The sequence below is a fragment of the Meleagris gallopavo genome, chromosome 1 (genome assembly GCF_905368555.1).
Source record: "Meleagris gallopavo chromosome 1, MGAL_WU_HG_1.1, whole genome shotgun sequence".
Lineage (NCBI taxonomy): Eukaryota > Metazoa > Chordata > Aves > Galliformes > Phasianidae > Meleagris > Meleagris gallopavo.
Genome location: NC_139404.1, coordinates 76,566,354 through 76,577,729, shown reverse-complemented (window position 1 = coordinate 76,577,729; position 11,376 = coordinate 76,566,354). Strand labels below are relative to the sequence as shown.

Genomic DNA, 11,376 nt, shown 5'->3' with positions numbered 1-11,376 from the left:
GAATGGCTGTTATCATTTGATCATGAAATTTAAGGAAGCTTTATAACTCAGGTAATGAGAGATTCCTGCTGTAGCATGGTAGGGCAAGATATTGTTCAAAGGAACAATTATTTTCTTGAACTTTACATGATCATACCAATATTTGCTATGGGACAGATGAGATGCAACTGTGTTTCAGCAGTTTTTTAAAGATGGAGTATCCCCTTTCCCAGCTTCATGATGTAATTCAAAATGGTGAGGAATTAAAAGTCAAAACTTGTAAATCACTGCCATTTGTTGTGAAACTGCTGCTTTAAGCAATGTGAATCTGCAGTAATCAGGGTTCTGTTCCATTTTGTGTATATCCCAGCACTTAGATATTGAACTTCTATCTATGTTGTAGGTAACAACTAATAGATCAATTGATTAAAAAAAAAAAATCAATCTAGAACAATTGTAAGTATATTAACAAACCTAGGGATGTCTTACTCAAAGTATTAAGGTCTGTAACTTATTTTATAACCTGACTTTGAGGCTAAGAAAGTTACTCCTGTCTTAGGTGGTAGGCACTAGCATATGAGACACTGGTGCTTTAAAGACAACTCAGAAAACAGCAGTTCTGGCAGTAACTGTTGTCTGTGTCTTCATCTAGTTTTGGCAACATGATCATAGTCTCCTGCCTTTCTTTTCTTTAACTTGTATCCCATGATCCAAATGGCAAATTGAACTACAGAAGAAAGTGCATATGGGTCAAATTCATGAATGAATTCCATTATCATTGAGTAAGATCAAAGCTTACAGTGGACATCCAAACTGTCTTAAGTTTCTTCAGAAAGAAAAAAAGAAGAGTTCAGTCTGATTTTTACACAGTACGTTAATCGTGGCTGAATAATTATTGGACAACTTACTGAAGGAAAAAACTAAAACACTTGGATGCCTCTCCATGCACCAAGATGTTTTCTTTGTATTTAGTTCTGCTTAACTCAGTTCATTCTTTGGTTAGGGATAACTAAAATTTCTCCATTTCATCCATTGCATAGATGAATGCAAATTATCTGCACTCATTTAAATGTAATTTTGTCTAGGAATATTTGCTTGTATTGCCATACTTAGTCTTTGACAGTCGGTCTCCTATCAAGACTGGTAGCACATAGATAGGAAACTTCAGTATTTGCAAAAAAGAATAAATTTATCACCCCCATTTTGCTTCCTAGAATTTCTAGCACAAAGAATTGCTCTTAATCCCATCTTTTCTTCTACCTCAAAAACTGACAGAATTTCTAGAAAATAGAATTTCAAGAACTTTAATTTCACTTTGTCCTACAAAAGTGCAGGCTCAACTTCACTATCTCATGTGCATAACACAGACGTATAATCTTTTATTATCTTCTTCCCCTTCACGTATTATCATAGACACATTCTAAATGTTGCAAATGATGACATCACCGCAACTTCTTACAGCTGTCAGCAAATGCACTGAAGACTACATGTCTGTAGTCTCTTGGTTGGATGAGTTGATTTCACATAGACTGAAAATTGTCACAATGTTGATCCACTTTAACTGTGTCTCTTGGCCTAAGTCAGAAGTCCATACACAAACCTACGTGTTTGCTTGTGTACCTTTATACAACATAATGAAAAAATAAAACCTCTGCATGGAACAACTAAGAGTAGATATGACACAGCAAAAGATTACCACTCCTGGACCTTGTACTATCAACTTGGCTTAAGGATCCAGCAAGGTTTTCTGGCAACAAAAATTGCAGGAATGAAAATGTTGCACGAGTGAGCAGAAGGGAGAAGGAGAGAGAACCTCAGCCAGTGTGATAAAATGTTCAGAGTGGATCACTGGGATCAATTCCACTGTGCTTTATGTAAGGCACACAGATAGCAGAGGTAACTTGATTTGTAGAAAGATTACACTAGGATTTTTTATGGCCTGTGGCTGGATAGGCATATCAGTTGTTAAAAACAGCACTGCATCATTTCTGTGCCATGAGGCTTCAGGATGTTTGCACAGAGACCTCTGGAAGACAGAGAGCAAGAGAACCACAGTTACTCACAAGGCCAAAAAGAAGGTGAATGCTTTTACTTGATGATAGCCAATTTTCATTTACACTTATTTTCTGCTTCCATTGGTATTTCATGCAACAAGTAAACATGAGCTACTCACCTTTCACAGGGAACCAACTCGTGCACCTGCTTGGTCTACATGTGGTGTCACAGAGGCAAAAGGAGCAAATAAAGTTCATATATATGTGAGGGAGTGTGTGGCTAGATTAGATCCATGTGGCAAATTAGAACCCTCCCCCCCATTGGTACCTGGTATAGTGATCCAGTGACAGATATCAGGCCAAAGGGTACGGTACCGAAGGCCAGGAAATGCCTCAGTGCAAGCAGAGGTGTTGACTCAAGACAGAAACACAGCTTGTATCCTACCATGGAGGGCATACCTACCCCTCTTCATACTTGTTAAACATCTGTACTAATCCCCTTGAGGTTGTTAAGTTCACAGGACCACTGGTGGGAGCAACTCCAGCATGCCTCAGTGTCCATGAGGAAACATGTATTTGGTCTTACATGAATTTCCAATCAGTACATGGGAACACTGAAAGCACTTTTTCATGTCACTGAATTTACAAAATGTTACTACTGTGTTTCTGGATAGTTTTAACATCAGGAATCAGGAAAGCATGTGCACCGAATCACAGAAACACCAAAGTTGGAAAAGACCTACAAGATCATCCAGTCAAACCATCCACCTATCACCAATAGTTCTCACTAAACCATGTCTCTCAACACAAAATCCAAACATTCCTTGAACACCTCCAGGGTCAGTGACTCCACCACCTCCCTGGGCAGCCCATTCCAGTGCCTGACCACTCTTTCAGAGAAGGAATATTTCCTAACATCCAGCTTAAATCTCCCCTGGTGCAGCTTGAAGCCATTCCCTCTAGTCCTATCACCAGTTACATGAGAGAAGAGGCTGACCCCCAGCTCACTACAACCTCCCTTCAGGTAGTTACAGAGAGCAGAATTAACTAGTTATAGAGAGCACATTTTAACTAGTGTTATTAAACGGTTAATTAAGAAAGTTTAAGGAAGCAGAGAGGAGGTAGAAACTAATTGCCAAGATCTTCATTATTTTTTTTATTTCTTATTAGCAAGCTATTAGGATTAAGTGTTAAGCTCTTGCACAGACAAGTCCTTCTTGCAGACAGGAACATATTCAAGTCAAGATGCCCATCTTGTACACTGTGTGTGTGTACGGTTGCCTGTAGGGCTTGAGTGGCTCCTGTAGATCAATTCCACTAGATTTTTAGCTTCTGTATGGCTGTTATGAAGGGAACATTCAAAGCATTATATATGACAAATTGGATCTATTGATCACAGCTCACTTAAATATTTTGCATATTAAGGTAGCCTGGAGCATGTTTCATATCTGTCAGAGCAAAACCTTTAACGTCAGCTTCTAGCTTAGAATTTGGGAACCACTACTTGTCACTTTCTAGTAGAGAGTAGCTCATGAATGTCACATGCTTATATGCTGTGAAACGTACTATGTGTGTAACACGGTGTGTGAATACTCACCATAGAAAAGAAGTGCTGAAATATGTTGAGTAACTCAAAAAGCTAAAAGAGGCAATAACGATAAGACAACTTCAATATATTAAATATATTTATTCATTCAGAAACACTGCAAAACATGGCCGGTCTCGACCTACAAGCAGTATTGAAACCTAAAGCCCCAGGCATATTACATGCCAGCATGCAATAGGGAGAGCAGTAAAGGCAAGGCCAATATAGGCCCGAAGATATTTCCTCATGAGGTTACAAAATATATTTTGGAGGAAATGAAGGCTAACATACTTCTCCCTTGGCAGAGCCAATCAATAAAATGAGCTGGGACCTAAATTTCCACTAAGTATCACCTTAGTACCCTTCTTCAGCAGATTTCTTCATCCTCTTTCTTTGCATTGCATTTCCTAAACCATGTCATCCATCTCTAGTGCTTACTAGAGACAGAGGTGGAAATGTGTTCTTCTGCTTTTGACTTAATTCTCTTTCTGAATAAGTCTAAGGGAAGAGGAGGTGCTCAAGGTAGCCTCCTTTCCCCCAGTATTTGTAGAGTCTGGCTCAGTAATTGCTGATTGGACAATGGGAAGAGCCTAGAATCAAAATGCTCCAAAATAATCTCTCTGTCCTTCTTCCTCTCCATGATTCCTGCTCCAGGGACTGCCAGTGGAGCATTATGTGGTGTCACTTGGACTCTCCACAGTCCTTGAGGTCCTCTAAGTTCATGCTCCTCTTAGCCAGTTCTCTCATTTCACCCAAAAAGTCTTGCCAGTATCTTCAGTGAGGTAAACAATTAGTAGCATCCGGTCCACTCCTGATTGGCTTGATGTCCCCACTCAGATGTGTCTGAGGAGGGAAAACACATGCACACAAAACCTGTGTACTTTTCCTAGGATTTGGACATACACAGTACAGTGCTTCATTTTCAGATGAAACTTGGAAAGAGTCCCAATCCTGGGGAGTTTGCTACCTTGTTACTTAGGCTGGGTTCATTCTTTCACCATGTCCTTGGGAGAAAGGATTATTCAGAAGGCTACCTGGACAACAGAGCAGAAGAAACTAAGGATAACTGTCCCTGTATGTTGGAGAGTAGACAGGAGTGGTCCAAGTGAACAATGGAGTTTCAAATATTACAGGTTGACTACTGCAGAAGAGTGTTTTAGAAATTAATAACTGAAAGTAACTATTAGTTTGTCTCTACTGTACAAGCATTTATCTGTTATCTGTTTCCTTTATATTTATGTTTAGGTTGATTTTTGTAGGACATAGATGAAGAGTCCTGACCACTGAAGTCTGGAATCTGCAATGCTTGACAACAGCAACAATATGCTGTACTTTTTGCCATAGATAATGCTATTCCCTAAAAAGAATCAGAAATTGGTTTATGACATAGTACCAGGGACGACATTATTAATGTGGTCTGCCTAAAATATTCTAGACCCAGCTGGGATTCATTTTGTATTAGAAATATGCCTATAAAGTGATGATGATTTATGGTTCCATAATGAGTAAACAGTAAGCAGATAATTTTCTAGAACTTTAGGGATCTCCAAGACAGATTGCTAGAATCACAGCCCTAACCCATTCCTACAATGTTGTGCTAACAATGTCTTGGTGAAAACTGTTTGCTTTACCTGGTGAAATTAATTCCCTATCTCAGGCATGTCCCTGAAGGTATAACTGCATGTGGGCTGGTCCCTAGCTCTGAAAAACTGGCTAATCACAAACAGTGCAAAACTCCATGTTGCATCATACCTCATATGCAAAGTGTGCACGTGATTTCTCATGTCGACAAACAACATTCATGCAAATGTTATTAATGAAGACCTGTGCAATGTCCGCTCTCTGAAAGCAGGTGATATTGATTTGAAACAACTAGCTCACCTCCTCAACTCATGAACAGAGAATGGGAGTTGGGAAGTGGGAGCAGCCCACAGTCAAATGCAGAAGTGAGGAACTAGTGGGTTTTTTTGTTTGTTTGTTTTCCCAGGACATATATATATCTATAAGACAGACCAGCTATAAGGTATTTTCGTACTAGGAAAAATTCTTGCTGGTTACACAAGTTTACTTCAGCTGCCCATACAGAGTCCCTCACATGTGTTTAGCCAGGAATTTGAAGTTTACTAACAAGCTCCCAGAAAGTATGAAGAGGAGGAGGTGGAATTATATGGTAATGTTGGAAGAAGGATGCTGCTGACCAATAAGCAGTTGCATGTTCTGCATTCTCTCTAGCAGTGTCTCTGCTAGCATCTTAGATGTTCTGTATCTTCTAGTTATGTTTTCATTCTCCTCCCTTGAAAACTTTATGACACCCACCTAGCCCAAAAATGACTATCATAGAAACATACTCACCAGAACTCTGCACTTTCACTGTGACAAAATTCTAGACAGCCCTACACCACATAATTGGATAGATAACTTCTGCAGATAGTCATCAGCCTGTAATTCTTAGGGTGAACTGGGGCTAGTTAGAATGAAGGCCCTTCCTTGTCTGACTTGGCACCGAGAGCAACAATCACAGGAGCCTGGTTCTAGGGTATACTTCCTGACATTTTTTTAAAGGAGCTCCAATACTGAAAAAGGGACACATCCTACTACAATGTACTCGCTGTCCCTTACTGCCACAGATTTTGTACAAGTTCTCAGGAGTGTGCCAAGCTGTTCCAGAAAGTTAGCTACAGGCTTTGATTTAGAATCACAGAATCATGGAATGGCCTGGATTGGAAAGGACCACAATGATTATCTAGTTTCAACCCCCCTGCTATTTGCAGGGTCACCAACCACCAGATCAGGCTGCCCAGAGCCACATCCAGCCTGGATTTCACAGAACCAAAAGCATCCTCTGAGTCTTAGAAATGCAAATGTGTGGTTTCATAGAATCATAGAATGGTTTGGCTTGGATGGGATCTTAAAGACCATCTAGTTCCAACTACCTTGCTCTAGATGGGGTTGTCACCCATTAAATCTGGTTGCCCAAATCCCCCTTCCAATCTGGCCTTAGACTGTTCCAGAGATGGAGCAGCCACAGTTTCTCTGGGCAGCATGTTCCAGTGCCTCATCACTCTCATAATAAAGAATTTCTTCTAATCTAAGTCTAACCTCTTTTATTTTAAAACCGTTACCTCTTGCTGTAACACTACACTCCCTGATAAAGACTCCATCTTCATCTTTCCTGTAGGTTCACCTTAAGTAATGGAAGGAAATCTTCTGCAAAGTACTGAAGTATCCTAGATAGGATTCCATCTTAGCATAATACAGCTTATCAACAGCACTGCTGCACTGCTAAGAAAGTGTAATTTTCATAGCATCTTAGAATTGTAGAATCACAAGGTTGGAAAGGACCTACAAAATCATCTAGTCCAACCATCCTCCCATTACCACTGCTACCACAAGCTACTAAACCATATCTCATAGCTCCTCATCCAGATGCTTCTTGAACCCTGCCAGAGACAGTGACTCCACTACTTCCCTGGGCAGCCATTCCAGTGCCTGACCACTCTGAGAGAAAAAGTTTCTCCTCATGTCTAATCTAAACCTCCTCTGGTACAACTTGTGGCCATTTCCTTGGGTCCTGTTTGTTGCCCAGAAGGAGAGGCCAAACCCCTCCTCATCGCAACCTCCCTTCAGGAAGTTGTGGAGTGCAATAAGGTCTCCCCTGAGCCTCCTCTTCTCCATCCTGAACAATCCCAGCTCCCTCAGCCGCTCCTCATAAGATTTGTGCTCCAGACCCCTCACCAGTTTCATTGCCCTTCTCTGGACACACTCCATGGCCTCAATGTCTTTATTGTAGTGAGGGGCCCAAAACTGAACACAGTAGTCGAGGTATGGCCTCACCAATGCTGAGTACAGGAGGACGATTGCCTTCCTGCTCCTGCTGGCCACACTATTTCTAATGCAGGCTAGGATGGCATTGCCCCTCATGACCACTGGGCACAGTGTTTCTGTAGTACACTTCAGAAATGTGAAGAACTATGCTGTAGTCTATTCCATGCAATATTTTGCAGAAGAACACTGGGTGCAGTATGGAGTGCTTTTGCAACAAAACATAGATGAAATACATGAGACCATAACACCTGCTATCACACCTTGTGGGGACTGAAGACAGGCTAGTTCAAGCCAGTTAGGAGCAGCAGTATGAGCCCTGCTTAAAAAGGCAGAATTTGAATAAACCTAGCTTCCCAACATACCCTTGTCCAAGTTTCTCTATAACGCTCCATAATCACTTCAGAGCAAACTACAAAGGAAACATACATATGGGTATTTGTAACTGGATAGCTAATGCTTTGTATATGCTGTTAGATAGAAGTTAACATGATGCTCAAGATACAGCCAAAATCACCTTCAAGTAGCCCAGTCTTTATTTTTAAGAAAGCTGAGTTCCTTGTGTACACACTCTAAATTTCTGTGTCAGGGCCAGACATCAAATTTTTCAGATGTTGCAATGCCTTATGTGGACAATCTTGGTATAGCATTCAAGAGAGTAAGATATGCACTATTCTTTCTGAAGCCAACACCAAACACAACGAGCATCTTTCAAATATTAAAATCATTTTCAACTCACTTGCTCTTCCTGCTGGGGATCTCTGGGGAGCTGGGACTGGATGATCCATCAGATTTCAGGTCAAGCAAAGTTTCTGGACTGTCTACCACCTTCTGTATCCTCTCTGCAATGTCCCTGCTTGGAAGAAAGACAAATCAGTTATATCCTGGGGCCAGAGTTCACCATTTTCAGAGTTCACCATTCATGCTACTCTAATACTTCCTTCCAGGCCGCATTACAAAGCTGGATCTCTCACATACACAGGAAGGAAAGCAAATGTATTTGTACTGAAAGGGACAGACGCCTTACAAGCTGTTAAGGGCAGCGTATTAGAAATGGTCAAGTCTTTGCTCATTTTAAATTTATATAATTTATATAAAAGACTAAATTAATTTCAGTATTTTACTTTAATTCTTCAGCTTTTTCTTTCACTGCCCACTCCCTCCCCACCCCCCGTGTCTCCCCAAGACACACACATTTCATAGGTCTTGAGAAGATTTAGGTTTCATTAGAGAGCTTTTATACTAATTGCATAAAGGATTTTCTGATTAACTGAAGTTAGCTAATGTCTCTATTTCAGGATAGTTCCAGTATTTTCTTTTTTCTGGTACCTATCAAGATACTTCTGAAGAAATCTGTCTACGCGAGTAACTTAAAATTGAGGAATGTTACTTAAACAGGAATGGAAAACTCTCATTTCCCACCTCAGGTTTTTGTTACGTTTGTTGGTGTTTTCAGCAATGCAGTTTACAGTTCCTCATGTACTCTCTTTGTCAGCTATCTTACCTGTACTCTTCACCTCACTGTTCATCATGTCTTCTTTTGTGCTAACATAACTCTTTGTGAAACTGAAAATGATTTAATAAAACAATCTTGATAATTAAACAACCCTGAAACTTCTATGACACACGAACAAGCGGGATGGACTGGCTTAGCTCAGTCATCCAGGGCTGCATTTCATTAACCTACAACTTCAGGATGAAGTCATGCATGACTTGTTGAGTTCACTGCTGCCAGTGAAAGAGCCTGCAAGTTTAACAAATCAATGGGAGAGACGTAACACAACAGTGACCTTTCCTTATTTCATTGCAGGCTATATCCCAGGGCCAGAGAAAGAGCCTGCATTCCAGCCACTTTTGCTGAGTATAGCTTCTGTCAGTTCTGGAACTCATCAGACTTTTCCATGAGCTAACTCACAGCAGAACCTAGCAGACACTTATCCCAGTTGATTAACAGGCTAAATCAATTCCATGAAAGGCCTAATAAGGATTCAAGTTATCACAAGGAATTAGATGGGACTTGGTAGCTAAAAGAGATAGTGGAAGAGGGAATGCATGATGTCTGCTTTTCAGTAGCCACGAACTATTAGATCAGACCAATTGCAAGTGAAACTGCACATCAGGAACCACCTAAAAAGTCTTGCAGAAAAATCCAAAAATAAACTCACAAAATAAGGCTTAGCATTCCTAACATCTAAGTTTAAAAATAAGCAAAAGAAAAGCTAAATAAGCCCAAAGGTTTTCCAATTCCCATCTAGCAAAGAGAAGAAAAAGGAATTTGAATCCAGTTTTTATTCCTTGTTGTAGGAAACTTTTGCAAATCTTCAAAGGGGATAGGGAATGATATGGTACATAAAGTAACAGATTGAGAGACACAGTTGCAGAATGTTCTAAAGTGCTGAGGAGCTGTGACTTCTCCATTGGCTTAGATTGTTACAGAGATTGTCTCAAAAGATTCTTATTTTCCTCAAAGAAAGTTTTATACTATTTCTATTAAAATAATGTCATAGGTATCTCATTAAGTTCCAAGATAATAAACTGAAAGAAAGAAAAATGTAATAATTCTTCCTGTTGTAAAATCACTGGTTTCCACATTATAGATGGCTTTTGCCACTTACAATTTTTAAGCTGTTTCCAGAACTTCTTGCAATTGGGAAAACTGAGTATCAGGTGCAGGGCACTCACATAGATTTTGAGAACCCCTGCACTCTTTAAAAGTGCTTTGCAACGAGAACTGAGACAAGCTTTATGATTTAAATGTCATCTCTGGTGACCAGTAGAAAACCAAATGGTAGAATGCTTATAATTTTATCAAATACACCAAACTGCTCTTGGATCCTAAGAATTTGCTCTACCAAATAGTATTACTGTATCTTTGTATCTCTTGTAGTTTCCATGGAAATTGGAGTCATTACTTTCAGAGTGATCTCTGTAGTATATTTTGTGTATTTTAACTTGTCAACACGAGAACAAACAAAACCAAACAAGAACAGATTTTCCCCCAGATCAGTCTTGTATCTTCTTACTTAAATGCTGATTCTCCCTCTTTCCAAATGTCCTTTTTTTATTGTTGCTTTCTTTATTCATCCATCTCTATATCAGATGATAATCAGGACTTAGTTCCCATTCCAACCACTTCCAGTTCAGTTCTCATTCTTGACTACTCCCTTTCTCCACATATCCATGCCCTTCTATATTCCTTTTCTCATCCCCTCCTGTTTTTTCTCTGCTTGTCTTATCTTCTCACAGCTCATACCTCTTTTCCTCCTGTATGTTCTCAATGCCAATGGCACTACTCCGTCGCCCATGGAAACGGCTGGTTCGAGTACGTGATGGGCTCCTACCAGGCAAGGCAAAAGACTAGAAAAAAGGAAAGTGTTACAGGAAGGAAGAAGGGAAACGAGACAGGAAAACTGTGGTGAACCAGAAAGGGAGCTTGCAACACTAACCCAGATTCCCTCTTTCACATTGCTATGCTATGTAGTAGTGCAATCCTGCTCCAACAATGCAAGAAAGAATACTTTCTGTCTCTGAAAGTTTCTGAAGCAAACATTCAAACAAGTGGTAAGAGAGAGACAGAGAGATACAAGATACACAGCAAGATATACAGCTAGAATACAGAGAAAGAAGATCAGGAAAGGAGACAAAATCATTAAAAGGCAGTGAAAACCAGAAGTTAAAGGGAAGAAGGAGGAAGCAAGCCCAAGTTAATACCATTCTTGACTTTGCAGTGGTAACGTAAAGAATGCATATAATTGAGTAAATGGTAACCTTGAAATTCCCACCCTGAAAATTACTTTCTTAGCTAACTCAGAGTTGTTTTTTCTTCAGTTTGCCTCTACTGATGCAGAGACCACAGTAAGCCGCACATGCTTTGGCTAACATGACAACGTTTCCAATATTAGAAACCTGGATACATTTCTGGAAACACATTCATCATAGATTTATAATGCTCTTATCTTTAGTATCTCTATCAAATAAGAAAGACTTTGAGAGTGT

The 11,376-nt window shown here is 40.0% G+C and overlaps 1 protein-coding gene across 14 annotated transcripts in view; it reads right to left on the bottom strand.

The window, feature by feature from the left end:
- Nucleotides 1-3,645: 3,645 nt before the first annotated feature.
- Nucleotides 3,646-11,376, bottom strand: part of LOC100544165 (rap1 GTPase-activating protein 1) — a 61,392-nt gene continuing 53,661 nt past the window's right edge. For 6 of the 14 annotated variants that reach the window (XM_085235905.1, XM_085235883.1, XM_019617907.3 and 3 more), the window contains 3 exons: nucleotides 10,634-10,737; nucleotides 8,120-8,236; nucleotides 3,646-4,401 (listed from right to left, as the gene is read on the bottom strand). In XM_085235905.1, coding sequence (XP_085092031.1) covers nucleotides 4,392-4,401; nucleotides 8,120-8,236; nucleotides 10,634-10,737 — 231 coding nt within the window. In that variant the 3' untranslated portion in view covers nucleotides 3,646-4,391. Of the gene's footprint in view, nucleotides 4,593-8,119; nucleotides 8,237-10,633; nucleotides 10,738-11,376 lie in introns of all 14 variants that reach the window. The other 8 variants (XM_085235834.1, XM_085235870.1, XR_014886366.1 and 5 more) reach the window with 7 other exon arrangements.